Here is a 15,877-nt window from a genome sequence, read left to right as displayed (position 1 = left end):
ATTATCATTTTACCCAAGATCCTTTGCAATACTAAATGTCTATTTTCTTATGTACTTCCACTATTCATGATGTAATGTAAGCCACATTGAGCCTGCAAAAAGGGGGGAAATGCCCAAATGCAATAAGTAAATAAATAATCACTCAAAGGCATTTTTTTATTGTATTTTTGTTTTTTAAAGGATCATCAGATACGCGCACCTATCTCTATAATGGCTATAAGTTATTATGAGCCAGGCATTTGTTTGAAAAGAGACGGTATCGCAATCCTCATCAATCCCAATTTTTTACTTATTATTTCGGTAAACCATTCATCTGCATCCTTTATATCATTTATCTTCATTCCTTCATAATTACTATAGTCTTTAGATTTCAAGTTAATACTTAGTACTTAGCTTTTCATCCACAGTAGATATTATGCGGCAAGTCCCTCAAGACCTCACAGAGCTTCCTGATTTTATCTAAAGGATCCAGGATATTACACTTATAAAACGTAATCGGGTTGGTGCTTAAGTAAATTCCCAGGTATCGCATTGGGCCTCTTACTGGAGGGATGGGCAGTGTGGAATACCACGATTCTTCTGCTCTCCCAGACAAATGGAGGAGCTCTGATTTAGTGCAGTTGACACGTAGCCCTGATAGGTCCCCAAAGGCTCTTACAAGTGATAGCGTTTCTGGTAGGCCGCGAGGTGCATGCTCCAAATATAGCAAGATATCATCTGCAAAAAGATTTATGGAATGCACTACCAAAAATAGTAAAAACTATGCCAGACCACCTTAAATTCCGGAAAGCACCAAAAGAGCATACCCCACTGACCCAACATAAAAAATACATGGACACCTGTGACATGATGTAACCAAAGAACGTAATGGACGTTATCTGACTAGTAAGAAAAAAAAGAGGGGGATAAGGGGCAGCTTTGTTGTGTCTCCCTCTGCAAAAAAAAAAAAAAACTATCCATGAGTTTATTATTTATTAATAGCTGTGCCTGGGGAGAAGAATAAAGAGCAGCTACCCATGCAACAAAGGCCCCCCGTAAACCAAAACGTTCCAGGATCCAAAAAAGGTACTGCCATGATATACTGTCAAAAGCTTTTTCCATATCTAAACCCACTATAGCCCCCATTCCTCCACTCCCCCTGTGCTCATGTATGGCCAACAGCGCCCGGCAGAGGTTCATTGATGCATAACGACCCGGGACAAAGCCCACATGGTCCTCATGCACAAGGAAGGGACTTGCTGCATTCAGACATCGGGCCAGAATAGCCGCCAATAATTTAACATCCTGATTCAGAAGTGATATAGGTCGGTAAGACCCCACCTGAGTGGGGTCCTTCCACAGTTTAGGAATTAACACTATATGTGCCAAATTCTGATACAGACCCATCTCTCGTAGCCCGTTGAACATAGCACTGAGGGGTGCAGCTGCCAAGTCAGCCAGGATACAGTAATACACTTGTTCGTAGCCATCTGGCCTGGAAGCTTTGGTCAGCTTTAAGGCCTTAATACCCTTGCTAACCTCCTGCTCCGATATAGGAGAATTCAGAGCACTCAATTGCTCTGGTGAAAGGGAGGGCAGTTCCAACTTCTGAAAGAACACCTCACAAGCTTCTACATTGAAATCCATTGCTTGATACAAAGAGCTATAGAACTTAACAAACTGATCCCTAATTTGGGCCTCCTTAGTATATTCCTGCCCCTTCTCATCCTTGATAGAGGTTATTACCTGTCTTTTGTGGGTGGGTCGCACTAGATTAGCTAACAATTTACCCGACTTACTCCCCCATTTAAACAGCTTAAAGCGTTGAAAATAGATATCCCTCTCTGCTCTTTGGTTCACCAAAGCATCCAATTGCTGTCTAGTCTGCATCAATTGTCGCTTATTAACATCGGTCATATGAAGCACATGATGCCTACGAAATTGCTGATATTCCTGTGAGAGACGCAAGATCTCCGTCTCCCGCCTCTTCTGAGCAGAAGTGTAAGATATGATATGACCCCACGTAACCGCCTTCGATGCTTCCCAATAGGTGCTCACTTCTGATGCAATATTGTGTGCTTGATAGTCCAACCACTTTTCTCTCAGATAAACCCGGAGGTCCCTGTCATTATACAAAAAAGGTGAAAACTTCCAGACCCGTTCACCCGCCTCTGCCACAAATATATACTCGCAGTAACCGCAGAGTGGTCAGAACAAACAGTGTCAGCTATGAGGGATTCTGTAACCCATGTAAAAAGAGAACGGTCCAAAAGAAGGTAATCTAGCCTGGAATAAACATTGTGAGGATGAGAAAAAAAGTGAACTCCACATCGTGCGGGTGAAGGACTCTCCATGCATCAATTAAGTCTAGCCTACTAGATAAAAAATTTACACCCCTAGCTTCTGATTGTCTACTTCCGGACTTAGGTGGTTTACAGTCAATTGACGGGTCTGCCGGTATATTGAAATCACCCCCCATTATAAAATGATAGGCAGAGTAGGGTGCCAACGTGGCTACCAGGTCAGAGAAAAATTTATGGGAGTATATGTTAGGGCCGTAAACATTACACAAAAGGATATGACTTCCCCATAATTCTCCAAGTAAAATCACAAATCTACCCTCCTTGTCTTGAATAATTTTATGAACGTGGAGGGGCAATTGCTTATGGACTAAGATAGCTACCCCCCCTCCTTTGCCTGGTATTATAAGAGGAACTCACCACCTCCCCCACCCAACCCCTCCTCAGTTTTTGGTGTTCCAGTGCATATAAGTGAGTCTCTTGTATGTATGCTATATCAGCACCTTCCTTTTTTAACCAAGATAAAATCTTAGTCCTTTTTACAGGGGAGTGAATACCATCAACATTTATAGTTATTACTTTCAGTTTAACCATAACATGCAAGAAAGAGACAGAACACAAGGTATACAAGTGACAATAGAACTCTGTGGATCTCCCAGCTAAACCCACCGAGTCCCTCTCGCCCTCCAATGAGTGGTTCAAAAAAACTCTGAACTGCTGAAGAAGTGCATGTCCACTGCTGATTCAAATCCGACACCCAAAACTCCTCCCCCCCACTGCACACTAACATTCATGCTCATGTACACCAAAAGCACATCCTTATACCCTCGAAAATCCCCAACTGTCCCATCCCCTCAACCCCCTAGCTCCCACTTATCCCTCCCCCACAAAAACCTCCCATCCTTCTCCTACCCAAGACCCGCTGGGATGCGCCCCCCCCCCCCCCCCCAAGAACCCGCCATCCCTACTTGGAATAATATGCAATAAGATTTACCAAATAGTCCTAAATCACTTAGCAAAGACATATGCAGATCCCTTATTATGTCATCAGTATAGCTATCATATTATTAAAGAATGCAAGTTTAAACTAGAAGTCCAAATGTCCTTCTACGCTTTATAAGGCACATTCCATATTCACCCACCAACATACTGCCAAGGTCCCAAAAGAATGAGCAGTTGCAACCACAATAGATGGAAACTCCCAACATGGAATTGAAGGCTCTGCAGCTGAGATTGCCATGCAAGTCAACAGATAGATAGTTACCACCAGAAGACTCGATCACGGGTCTTTTCGATTCCCGTTCTCCGCATCCTTGTTGATTTTATCCAGAAAAGCTTTCGCCTCTGCCGCTTCGCCCGGTCTTCATGCCACATTCGTAGTTTGATGGGGTAGAGCAGTGCAAACCGTATTCCTTTTCTGTGCAGCGCCATGCACGTGGGCGCCATGGCCTTGTGAAGCAGTCGTACCCTTGACGAGTTAATCATTGAAGAGCAATCGGCGACCTTCGTATTCCAAGGAAGTTTGGGTACGGTAAGCCTTTAGTAGCAGCTCCTTCGCCTGCCAGTTAGTATAGTGAGCTATCGCCGTTCGGGGCTTAGAATTATGTTCTCCTCTTGCGCCAATTCGGTGCGCACGATCACTGCAAAAAGTAGTCCTTCCACCCTCGAGGCCCAAATGCTCTGGCAGCCAGGAATCCCAAAAAATGATACAGGTTTTTGTCTGCCACTGCCTCTGGCAGTCCGATGACTCTTATATTATTCCTTCTTGCTCAATTTTCCTGCTCTTCCAGGCGTTCCCGCAGTTCTCCAGCTTCCTTTTGCAACAGGGATATCTGAGACTCCACGACCCTTGCTTCTTCGTCTCCTGCTATTCTACTAGCTTGAGAATCAAACTTTCCGTTGATCTCATCCACGGCTGACTACAACTTGACAACTCGATCCTCCAGCGCTTCCGATACAGACCGGGATATTTCATTCACCCACTCTGCCACATGTGTTGCAATCGGGGTCTGCTGTGGCTGTATCTTCGCCATTTTGTTAGAGCTTGCTTTTTTTGAGTACTTCACTCCTCTCTGTGTCTTTGTGGGCATTCCGTGGCAAGCTCTTTTATGCAAGTCCCGATCCGGAACCCTACCACTCAAAAGTATCCCCTAGTGCACTCGAGGAGAATGGCCAAGTAAATCTTGATTTTTAAGCTGTTAATGGCAGATCTTCCGAGGAGCCGCTCTCCCTTGCTGCTGCTTAGGTAGCAGGCATCATGTGACCCCCCTGGAAGCCACCTGTTCTTTCCATGTTCCCCCTTCCTTCCCTGTTTCACACCCCAGTCCCCAGCACGGTCATCTGGCATTATTATTAACATCCATATGCTCCAAAAGGAGAAGGATCAATTTTCCTAACTGTTCCTGTACTTCTGGTATTGTATTCCAGTTATTCTGAGCCTGGAGATACTTTGGAGTATTGCCTGTTTTCCAGAATAGTGCCAGCCTCAGGTCAGCAAACACCATTTTTTTTTATTCAACATTGATGGAGCAGGAGTGACTGGAGAATGCACCTATCCCTTCTCAGCCACTCAAATGAAATAAGATATAGGGGGAGGTCTGGAATGGAGAGAACGTGCTTTTAGTTAACAGCATAGATTAAGTGCCATGGGAGAGGGGGAGTGGGATTTGGACTGATCTGAAAATTTAATTGAAAACAAAATTTCATTCATCTTTCTTTTGGTTCTTTTTTAAAACTAAGTAGTTGTCATTTCCTATATTTTATCAAACAGAAACACTTGCCTAGTCTTTGCTTTTCCTCCATTCCACTATATAATCCAGTGATTCCCAAACCTATCCTGGGGGATCCCCCAGCCAGTCAGGCTTTCAGGATCTCCACAATAAATATTCATGAGATTGATTTGCGTACAGTGGAAGTGTGGCCTAGTAGTTAGAGCACTGGTCTTGACATCCAGGAAGATGGCTGGTTCAAATCCCACTGTTGCTGCTTCATGATCTTAGTCACTTAACCCTCCTTGTCTTAGGTACAAAATTAGATTGTGAGCCCTCCAGGGACAGAGAAATACCCAGTGTACCTAAATGTAACTTACCTTGAGCTAATACTGACAAAGCTGTGAACAAATATCCAAAATCCAAATAAATAAATACACTGCCTCCTTAAGGGGGAGGGAATGGGGCTTGATTATATAGCCTTTCTGTGGGACTTTTTTGCAACTACATTCAAAGCAGTTTACATATTATATATAGGTAGTTATTTGTACCTGGGGCAATGGAGGGTTAAGTGACTTGCCCAGAGTCACAAGTTGCTGCAGTAGGAATTAAACCCAGTTCCCCAGGATCAAAGTCTGCTGCACTAACCACTAGGCGGCTACTCCACTCCATTCCTTAGTATGCAAATCTATCTCATGAATGTTGATTGTGAATATCTTGAAAACCTCACTGGCTGGGGTTCCCCCAGAACAGGTTTCAGAATCACTGATGTAATCTATTGCATTAGACCCCATCATGTTTCCAAGCTGGGCAGACTTATACGGTCTGTGCCAGAGCCGGTGGTGGGAGGCGGGGATAGTGCTGGCCAGACTTATACAGTCTGTGCCCTGAAGAGGACAGGTACAAATCAAAGTAGGGTATACACAAAAAGTAGCACATATGAGTTTATCTTGTTGGGCAGACTGGATGGACTACGCGGGTTTTTTTTCTGCCGTCATCTACTATGTTACTATGTTGTGGATGCTGACCTGACCATCATGTGGTCCTCCAGAGCCCTCTCAGCACTGCATCCCCACATACCAGCCAATAGGTTTGGCTTAAGGTCCTTCCTCTCTGCAAGGCCATTTGCCCTTTAGAGATGATTTCCTTCTCATTGCTGACATTGACACTCCTCTTGGTTAATTTAAGTTGTGCTATATTTGTATCCTGAAATTTTATGAACAACTAAATTCTTAAATATGTTGAATTTACAAATGGATTTAAGCAGCAGTTTAGCATACAGTGAGTTATAATAATCCAGTCTGGATAAAACCAGAATCTGCTTCATTGTGCTTAGACTTGGTGATTTCTTTTAATGTTTATAATATCTTTATTGAAATTTCCAACATAATAAAGAATTAAATCTGGTTGTGATAAAATTGGAGACACAGATAAACATGTATGCAATCACACATAGCAAACTACTACTACGCTACAGCGTCCCTAAGATCCCTCCCTCTCCATCTCTCCCTTACCCACCCACTTCTAACCTCTTCTAAAAAAAATAAATAAATAAAAAAAACTTCCTCTCTCCCCCCCCTCCCCCCTAAATTCCCAACATGATCGACAAAACTAACCATCCGGATCATTCAGAAGAGTGGAACTAAGTCATTGTTTAAGTGTATCCAAAAAGGAAGACCAAAGCTTCAAGAACCTGCACTTGGCTCTTGGGCCTTTCAAATCAACTGAAATTCTCTCCATTTGTAAGAGCTCATGCATATGACCTCTCTAGTGAGCCAGAGTTGGAGGATCCAGAGAAATCCATTGCTGGAGGATGCATCGCTTTGCTAATAAGAAAGCCTTGTGCAAAAAGAGGCCTGAAATTTTCATTCCATCTTTTATCATTGTAATATTGTCCTGGAGTGCAGCTTGTGGATTCAAGATCCAAGAGCATCCATTCAGAGTCTCCAAATAGTGCCAGATCACTGACCAAAAATGAGAAATCAAGGGACAGTCCCCAAATAGTGTTTTATAGGACGCCTCCCCTCTGTCTCTAGCCAAAGCCAGAAAAAGGAGCCTGATGATATTCTGGGCAAGGAGGGTGAGAAGCAATTAGTTGCTATGAGACAGATTAAAGGAGGACCCTGATTCAAAGCTACTCTCCCCCCTCCCATCTCCTCTGCTCACTAACTTATCATTGAAACCAGACCCAATACTGATCTCAACAGCTGAAAGGCAAGCTAAATTAACACAAAAGACCAGAACACCACATTCCACACCAAGGAACAAAGTCCTATCATGCATCCAATCATCAGAAAACGGTCTTATTAGTAGCCACAGGGAATATATACCATAATGAATACCCTCAAATTACTCCTAATAATCTACTCCTTAACACTGATCCACTTAATACTAACCACCCCACTTGCAGAAAGCAGCATCATACCCATACTACACAATCATCATAGATTGATCAAATACACCACATTTCATCAAACTGACAACAACGTAAACAAAGGAAGAACACTATCATGCGAACAACCACAACAGAAGGGAAAGAAGGGCCCAAATAAACTCACCTTAATAAAGAAACGACAACTAATAAAAGTCCACAGAGAAGACCCATTCCAAACAATCCAAGTGGGCTACGACAATGCCAGATCCACTGTAAATAAAACAGCAATACTAACATACTGGATCATGTCAGAAAACATTGACCTACTCTTCATCAACGAAACCTGGATCCATGACCAAAAGGACCCTATAATCCTAGATCTGTGCCCTCCAGAATACAAAATCACACACTGGACCAGAAAAAAGAGGCGGAGAATGTGTCTCCAGGAGCTACTGCCCAGGTGGGAAGGGTTAGGACAGCTGTTGTAGTGGGTGATTCAATTATTAGGCATGTAGATAGCTGGGTGGCTGGTGGATGTGAGGATCGCCTTGTGACTTTCCTGCCTGGTGTGAAGGTAGCAGACACCATGCATCACCTAGATAGGATCTTAGACAGTGCTGGGGAGGAGCCAGCTGTCTTGGTACATGTGGGTACCAATGACATAGGAAAATGTGGGAGAGAGGTTCTGGAAGCCAAATTTAGGCTCTTAGGTAGAAAGCTCAAATCCAGAACCTCTAGGGTAGCATTTTCCGAAGTGCTACCCATTCCACGTACAGGGCCCAAGAGTCAGGCAGAGCTCCAGAGTCTTAGTGAGTGGATGAGGCGATGGTGCAGGGAGGAAGGTTTTAGATTTGTAAGGAACTGGGCAGCACTCTGGAGAAGGGGGAGCCTATTCTGGAAAGTTGGGCTCCACCTTAACCAGAGGGGGACCAGGCTGATGGCATCAGCATTTAAAAAGGAGATAGAGCAGCTTTTAAACTAGAAACTGGGGGAAGGCCAACAGCCATTCAAAAATGCATGGTTCGGAACAAGGTATCTTTCAAAGATATCACCAGATCAGGGAAGATAGGGTATCTCGATAGGTTGCAAAAGAGACCATAGTAGATCAGGTGACCTTAAGTAAAAAAAAATCATACAAAAGATTGGAAATTAACAATCAACTGCTGAGTAAGATGTAAATAGGAACAACAAACATAGTTTGAAATGTCTATATGCGAATGCCAGAAGCCTAAGAAATAAGATGGGTGAGTTAGAATATATTTCACTAAATGAAAAATTAGGTATAATAGGCATCTCTGCGACTTGGTGGAAGGAGGATAACCAGTGGGACACAATCATACCAGGGTACAAATTATATTGCAGTGATAGGGTGGATCGACTTGGTGGAGGGGTAGCTTTGTATGTTAAGGAGGGCCTTGAATCAAATAGGTTGAAAATTCTGCAGGAAACAAAACACATCTTGGAATCCCTATGGATTGAAATTCCATGTGTAAAGAGGAAAAAGGACAGTGATAGGAGTGTACTACATCCACCTGGCCAGGATGAACAGACTGATGTAGAAATGTTATCAGAAATTAGGGACGCTAACAAACTGGGCAACACAATAATAATGGGTGATTTCAGTTATCCCGATAATGACTGGGTAAATGTAACATCAGGGCATGCTAGGGAGGTAAAATTCCTCGACGAAATCAAGGACTGCTTTATGAAGCAGCTGCTACAGGATACAGCAAAAGAAGGAAAAATTCGAGACCTAGTCTTTAGTGGACGGAGCGCATGATCTGGTGTAGGAGATAATGGTCCTGGGGCCGCTTGACAACAGTGATCATAATATGATCAGATTTGATATCGGCTTTCGAGTAAGTACACACAGGAAATCCTATATGTTAGTGTTTAATTTTCAAAAAGAAGACTATGATAAAATGAGAAGAATGTTAAAAAAAAACTTGGAGCAGCTGCGAAGGTCATAAATTTACATCGGACTTAGATGCTGTTCAAAAATACCATCCCGGAAGCCCAGGCCAAATATATTCCGTGTATTAAAAAAGGAGGAAGGAAGACCAAACAATAGCCGGCATGGTTAAAAAGTGAGGTGAAGGAAGCTATTAGAGCTAAAAGAAAATCCTTCAGAAAATGGAAGAATGTACTGACTGAAAATAATAAGAAACAGCATAAGGAATGACAAGTCAAATTGCAAAGCGCTGCTAAGGAAGGCAAAGAGAGACTTTGAAAAAAAGATTGCGTTGGAGGCAAAAACACATAGTAAAAAAATGTTTAGGTATATTAAAAACAAGAAGCCAGCAAAAGAATCATTTGGATCTCTAGATGACCAAGGGGGTTAAAAAGGGGCAATCAAGGAAGACAAAGCTTTAGCGGAGAGATTAAATTAATTCTTTTTTCTGCGGTTTTCACCGAGGAAAATTTGGTAGAGATACTGGTGCTAGAAATGGTATTCAGAGCTGACGAGTCAGAGAAACTGAATGAAATCTCTATAAACCTGGAGGATGTAATGGGGCAATTTGACAAATTGAAGAGTAGCAAATCTCCTGGACCGGATGGTATTCATAGTAACATAGTAGATGACGGCAGAAAAAGACCTGCACGGTCCATCCAGTCTGCCCAACAAGATAAACTCATATGTGCTACTTTTTGTGTATACCTTACCTTGGATTTGTATCTGTCATTTTCAGGGCACAGACCGTAGAAGTCTGCCTAGCACTAGCCCTGCCTCCCAACCACCAGCCCCGCCTTCCACCACCGGTTCTGCCACCCAATCTTGGCTAAGCTTCTGAGGATCCCTTCCTTCCGCACAGGATTCCTTTATGTTTATCCCACGCATATTTGAATTCCGTTACCGTTTTCATTTCCACCACCTCCCGCGGGAGGGCATTCCAAGCATCCACTACTCTCTCCGTGAAAAAATACTTCCTGACATTTTTCTTGAGTCTGCCCCCCTTCAAGAAAAATGTCAGGAAGTATTTTTTCATGGAGAGAGTAGTGGATGCTTGGAATGCCCTCCCGCGGGAGGTGGTGGAAATGAAAACGGTAACGGAATTCAAACATACGTGGGATAAGCGGAATCCTGTGCCGAAGGAATGGATCCTCAGGAACTTAGTCAAGATCGGAAGGCGGGGCTGGTGGTTGGGAGGCGGGGATAGGGCTGGGCAGACTTATACGGTCCGTGCCAGAGCCGGTGGTGGGAAGCGGGACTGGTGGTTGGGAGGCGGGGATAGTGCTGGATAGACTTGTACAGTCTGTGCCAGAGCCGGTGGTTGGGAGGCAGGGCTGGTGGTTGGGAGGTGAGGATAGTGCTGGGCAGACTTATACGGTCTGTGCCAGAGCCGGTGGTTGGGAGGCGGGGATAGTGCTGGGCAGACTTATACGGTCTGTGCCCTGAAGAGCACAGGTACAAATCAAAGTAGGGTATACACAAAAAGCAGCAAATATGAGTTATCTTGTTGGGCGAAAGTACTGAGCATATTCAAAAGCATGGCTTAATGAGACAAAGCCAACATGGATTTAGTGAAGGGAAATCTTGCCTCACCAGTCTATTACATTTCTTTGAAGGGGTAAACAAACATGTAGATAAAGGTGAGCAGGCCAATATTTTTTATCTGGATTTTGAAAAGGCGTTTGACAAAGTACCTCATGAAAGACTCCAGAGGAGAGTCGTGGGATAGGAGGTAGTGTCCTATTGTGGATTAAAAACTGGTTAAAAGAAAACAGAGAGTAGAGTTAAATGGTCCGTTTTCTTAATGGAGGAGGGTAGATAGTGGGGTTCCCCAGGGGTCTGTGCTGAGACCACTGGTTTTTAACATATTTATAAATGACCTAGAGCTGGGAGTAACTAGAGAACATAAAGTTATTCAAAGTTGTTAAATCGCAAGAGGATTGTGAAAAATTACAAGAGGACCTTACGAGACTGGGCATCTAAATGGCAGATGACATTTAATGTGAGCAAGTGATGCATGTGGGAAAGAGGAACCTGAATTATAGTTATGTAATGCAAGGTTCCACTTTAGGAGTCGCTGACCGGGAAAGGGATCTAGATGTCATCGTTGATAATACGTTGAAACCCTCTGCTCAATGTGAGATGGCCGCTAAGAAAGCAACACCATCTTCTTCCCCCCTCTCTTCCATTCTTATCCTGTCCCCCAGTAGTCAGTATCTCTCCACTCTTCTCCCACTTCATATCTATAATCCCGCAGTCTCTTCCCTCTCCTTGTCCCCATTGTGCCTTCTCTTTCCTGTCCAGAATTTCTCCTCCCCCACCCATTGGTCCAGGTTTTCTCTTTCTTACCCCCACCTTTAGTCCAGCTTTGCGCCTTCTCTCCACCCACCCACCCACCATTGGTCCAGTTTTTCTCCATCTCCCTCCCCTACCCATCATTGGTCTGGCATTTCCCCTTCTCCCTCCTTCCAGCCCCCCACCCCCCAAAACCCCATTAGTCCAGTTTTTCTCCTTCACTCACACCCACCATTGCTCCATCTTTTCTCCTCCTCTTCTCCCCCCCCCCCCCCCCCCCCCCACCACCCGCATATCTACCATTGGTACTGCATTGCTTCTGTCTCGTGTTGGTTGGGCTTCTCTCTCATCCGCTCCTTTGCTAATACGCATTGGCATCTCTCTCCCCTCCACTCCCATACCTTTTCAACGCTGTCTTCTTGTTTTAGAAGTTGCTGGCAGTGAACAGCCATTCACAAGTGCTGCTCGTGCTGACATTGGAGCCTGCTATCTGACCTTCCCGCCTATCTGGAAATGGGAACTTGCATTAGATGGAAGACAATGTTGTCAGCACAAATAGTGCATTATGCATCACTGCTGCCCGCTGCTGGCAACCTCTAAAACAAGACAGCTTTGAAAAGTTATTGGGGGGAGAGAGGAAGAGATACTATCACGTATTAGAGAAGGAGCAAAAGGGAGAGAAGCCTGCCGGAGAGGAGGAAGTTATGGATGGTGATATTACTTCCTGAGCCCAAAGCAATGCCGGAATGCTGTGCTGTTTCACTCCATTCCAGCACAAATTGAGCCCTGCTTCTACCACTATCTTTGGAAGGGTAGCACTGGTAATCATTATCATAGCAGGATGGCAAAACAGCTTCAGCGGGAACATAGACATCAGCATTAACCTACTGCAATATTTTTGTGTTTAATTGAATTAGTGAATCTTCTTTTAACATACATAATTGTTTCCTAACAGAATTCAAGAGAACTGACAAGAGTATATTGGTGAGTCCAGAGGGAGCCTCCCGTATTGCTTTTAATCCGAATCACAAGCCAGAACATGGAGTGCTGAAAAGTCCATTTCTGAAGATGCAAACAGGAGCTTTGATGGCAAAAAAATCTTTTCACACACCAGTCAAAAAGCACAAAGCTGCAACTGATGTTTTTTAAAACAAAATATTTCTTCTTTCATACTTTTGTTTTTTTTTTTACAGGATATTTTGGAAAATATCACTTGTGAAAATGAACTTTTTTTGAACTTGTTATGAATTGTGCATAAAATATTTTGATCACCCCTTTGATGACTAATATGTGATGCAGAACTCAGACAACAGTATGGTTCTGGAGACAAAAGAATATGTTTTCAGTTCCTGACATACTTCAGAGGGCTGCCATAAACTGTATCCAAAGATGTTTTACTTGAGCAGTCAAGGCTTTGTAAGCCCCTTATTCAGTCATAATTAACTGTGACGCTTGTGGCCACCTAGGTTGTGCAGTGAGTTATGCCTAAGTTACACCAGTTTTAAAAGGGAAGGTATGTGCATACCTTTCCCTTCTAAGTTATCCTAGAGAAAGTACATGTTTTAACCCAGTAGCAAAGCTGATATTTTTTTTTTGGGGGTGGGGTGGGGGGAGAAGAGGGCATAGCCTGGTGGCTAGTACAGCAGACCTTGCTCCTGGGAAACTGGGTTCTTTCTATTCCCATTGTAGCTCTCTGTGACCCTGGGCAAGGTCATGTAGCCATTGCCCCAGGTACATATAAGTACCTGTATGTACTATGTAAACCACTTTGAATACAGTTGCAAAAACCACGGAAAGGCAGTATATCAAGTCCCATCCCCCCCCCCCCCCCCCCCCCCAAATAAAATAAAATAATAAAATACCTTAGCTGGTGGGATTTCCCAAGCCCCCACCAGCTGAAAAAAGAAAATCCAGAGCCCACCCTCAAAATCAGTTGTCCAGTGCAATGAAAAAAGCGCAGCAGCACTTTGAGCCTCTCTGGCACTGTTGGCATGTTTAAGGCTTGTGGGAAGTGCTTGTTTTATGCACAGGAAAGCATTTTAAAATTACCCTCAATAATATATCTCAGTTAAATTAGGAGGTTGAAGACAAAATGCTGTCATTGGATTTCTGATGATATCTCCGTGTGCACATTTACTTATTGTTAATTCTGGACAACTGATCAGTCCTGTTAAGATACATAGAAACAAATTAAATATTTTACAGTTTAACAGTGATTTTATTTTTTTTTAATCATTTTTATTAATTCTTGGAAACTGGCTGCAAACAGATTTCTTCTGTAAAACAATCATTTAGTTGTAAACTTGTCAAAAAAAAGGAACCAAATTGTCTCTCTTCCTCCTCATTCTTGGGCTTTTAACACTCAAGTCAGAACCATGGCAGGGATATGAGCCTTCATTTGCTATGATTTCTGAATTTTTTTCCCCTTGTGCTTAGATTTTGTGAACTGTACTCAGTATTAAGAAATTCAGCAGTATGTCACAGCCTTCAATCTTGCTGATGCACTCAGATTCAATAAACTCTTGGCCTGATAAGTTATACTTATCTCCAGAGAAAGCAGAAAAAATCATTTCAAAGTGGAGAAAAGTAGACAAATCAAGTTGTGGCAATCCACTATTGTCTTTGGTCATATTACATTTTTGGCTTGGCAGGATACAGCATATTTTGGTGCTATAGCAGCTATTTCTCCTCTTTCTGCAGGCATTATATAGAGTTTTTCCTACATGTTCTTTACATTATATTTTTACTTTATTTCCTACATTTCCCCCCAAAAAAGCAACGACTGGTTTACAGCACAATCCAATACCCAATTAAAAAAATATGTAGAAAAAATTTAAAACAAAAGCATACAACTAGCTTTTGTAAATTGCTGAAAAAAATTCCATCTTCCCGTCCTCCATTATTTTTCTTACCAGTCCCTTCTTTCTCAGAGGAGTTTGAAAGGGCCTACAACCGTGTTCCCATTCCCAAATAAACCAAATTTTCAGTGAAAGAGAAACAGGAGTGTCAAATGCCAAGAACATAGATTACTATTAGGGCTGTATTAAGACAAACAAGGAACGTGCCTAGGACATCAAAAGTTTAGGTGGCCTGATCTGATGTACCTTATCCAGGCTGCTCTTTCCTAAAAAGCAGGAAAGGCACGCTGAGCATAGCCCATGGAATTTCTTGCAGTGTATCCATGTTGTCTCCATATGTTTGTAACCTAGAGGGAAAAGAGGAAGGGTAGTTGCCGAGGCAGTAAACATACTGAAGCTCTCAGGGCAGAAATTTCCGATGGGGCCTCAACACCCACCACCTGCCTTTACCTCCTTCACATTCTTGTAGGTTTGGGGCCCCTGTTGCATGGGGACCCAAGGCAATTGCCCTGTTTGCATCTCCTTAACAGTAGCCCTGGTACTTTGTATAGAGTGATTCCCAGCCAAGCATGGAAAGTGTGGCCTCTGTGTGTGTCTGATCTGAACAGAGGGGCAGTTTCTATACAGGGATTCCCAAACATTCTGTTGGTTTGAAAAGAATAATAAAAATGGAATCATATGTGATATCTAACTATTAAATGTGATTGTCAGAATTTATACGGGTGTTACTTTCCCAAGGGAACCAGTATTGTTGTGCTTCTCCATTACTTGGAGGGTGTACATATCAACCCATAGCTAACTACATGCTTCAGTCATTAAGTATTACCATACCTAGCCGTCATTAAGAAAGCTACAGTAAAAAGTCTCAATTATCCAATGTAAATGGGACTGACCCATTGTCGCATAAATGAAAAGTTGGACAATACAGAAAACAGTGGTAACCCCTTAAAAAATGCACAAAAACATACTTTATGGTTTATGCATATAGGGTATCATTTAAAATATTGTTTATTAACACTAATCAGCTATGAAAAACAATTGCAGAGTACAAGGCATAACTTTGTCTTGTACAGCAGGCAATTTGAGTACAAATACAGAGCAAAGCCCACATCGATTTAGTGAAGGGAAATCGACAAATGTGGATAAAGGTGAGCTGGTTGATATTGTATATCTGGATTTTCAGAAGGCTTTTGACAAAGTACCTCATGAAAGACTCCAGAGGAAATTGGAGAGTCGTGGGATATGAGGTAGTGTCCTGTTGTGGATTAAAAACTGGTTAAAAGATAGAAAACAGAGAGTAGGGTTAAATGGTCAGTATTCTCAATGGAGAAGGGTAGTTAATGGGGTTCCCCAGGGGTCTGTGCTGGGACCGCTGCTTTTTAACATATTTATAAATGAACTAGAGATGGGAG

At 42.9% G+C, this 15,877-nt stretch overlaps 1 protein-coding gene across 1 annotated transcript in view; it reads left to right on the top strand.

Annotated features, from left to right (window-relative positions):
- Positions 1 to 13,221, top strand: part of LOC115465754 (ribosomal RNA processing protein 1 homolog B-like) — a 127,461-nt gene extending 114,240 nt beyond the window's left edge. Inside the window, 1 exon segment of the mRNA XM_030196459.1 lies at positions 12,563 to 13,221. Coding sequence (XP_030052319.1) covers positions 12,563 to 12,756 — 194 coding nt within the window. The 3' untranslated portion in view covers positions 12,757 to 13,221.
- The last annotated feature ends 2,656 nt before the right edge of the window (positions 13,222 to 15,877 follow it).

This window comes from Microcaecilia unicolor, chromosome 3 (genome assembly GCF_901765095.1).
Source record: "Microcaecilia unicolor chromosome 3, aMicUni1.1, whole genome shotgun sequence".
Lineage (NCBI taxonomy): Eukaryota > Metazoa > Chordata > Amphibia > Gymnophiona > Siphonopidae > Microcaecilia > Microcaecilia unicolor.
This window is presented reverse-complemented; position numbering and strand designations above follow the sequence as displayed.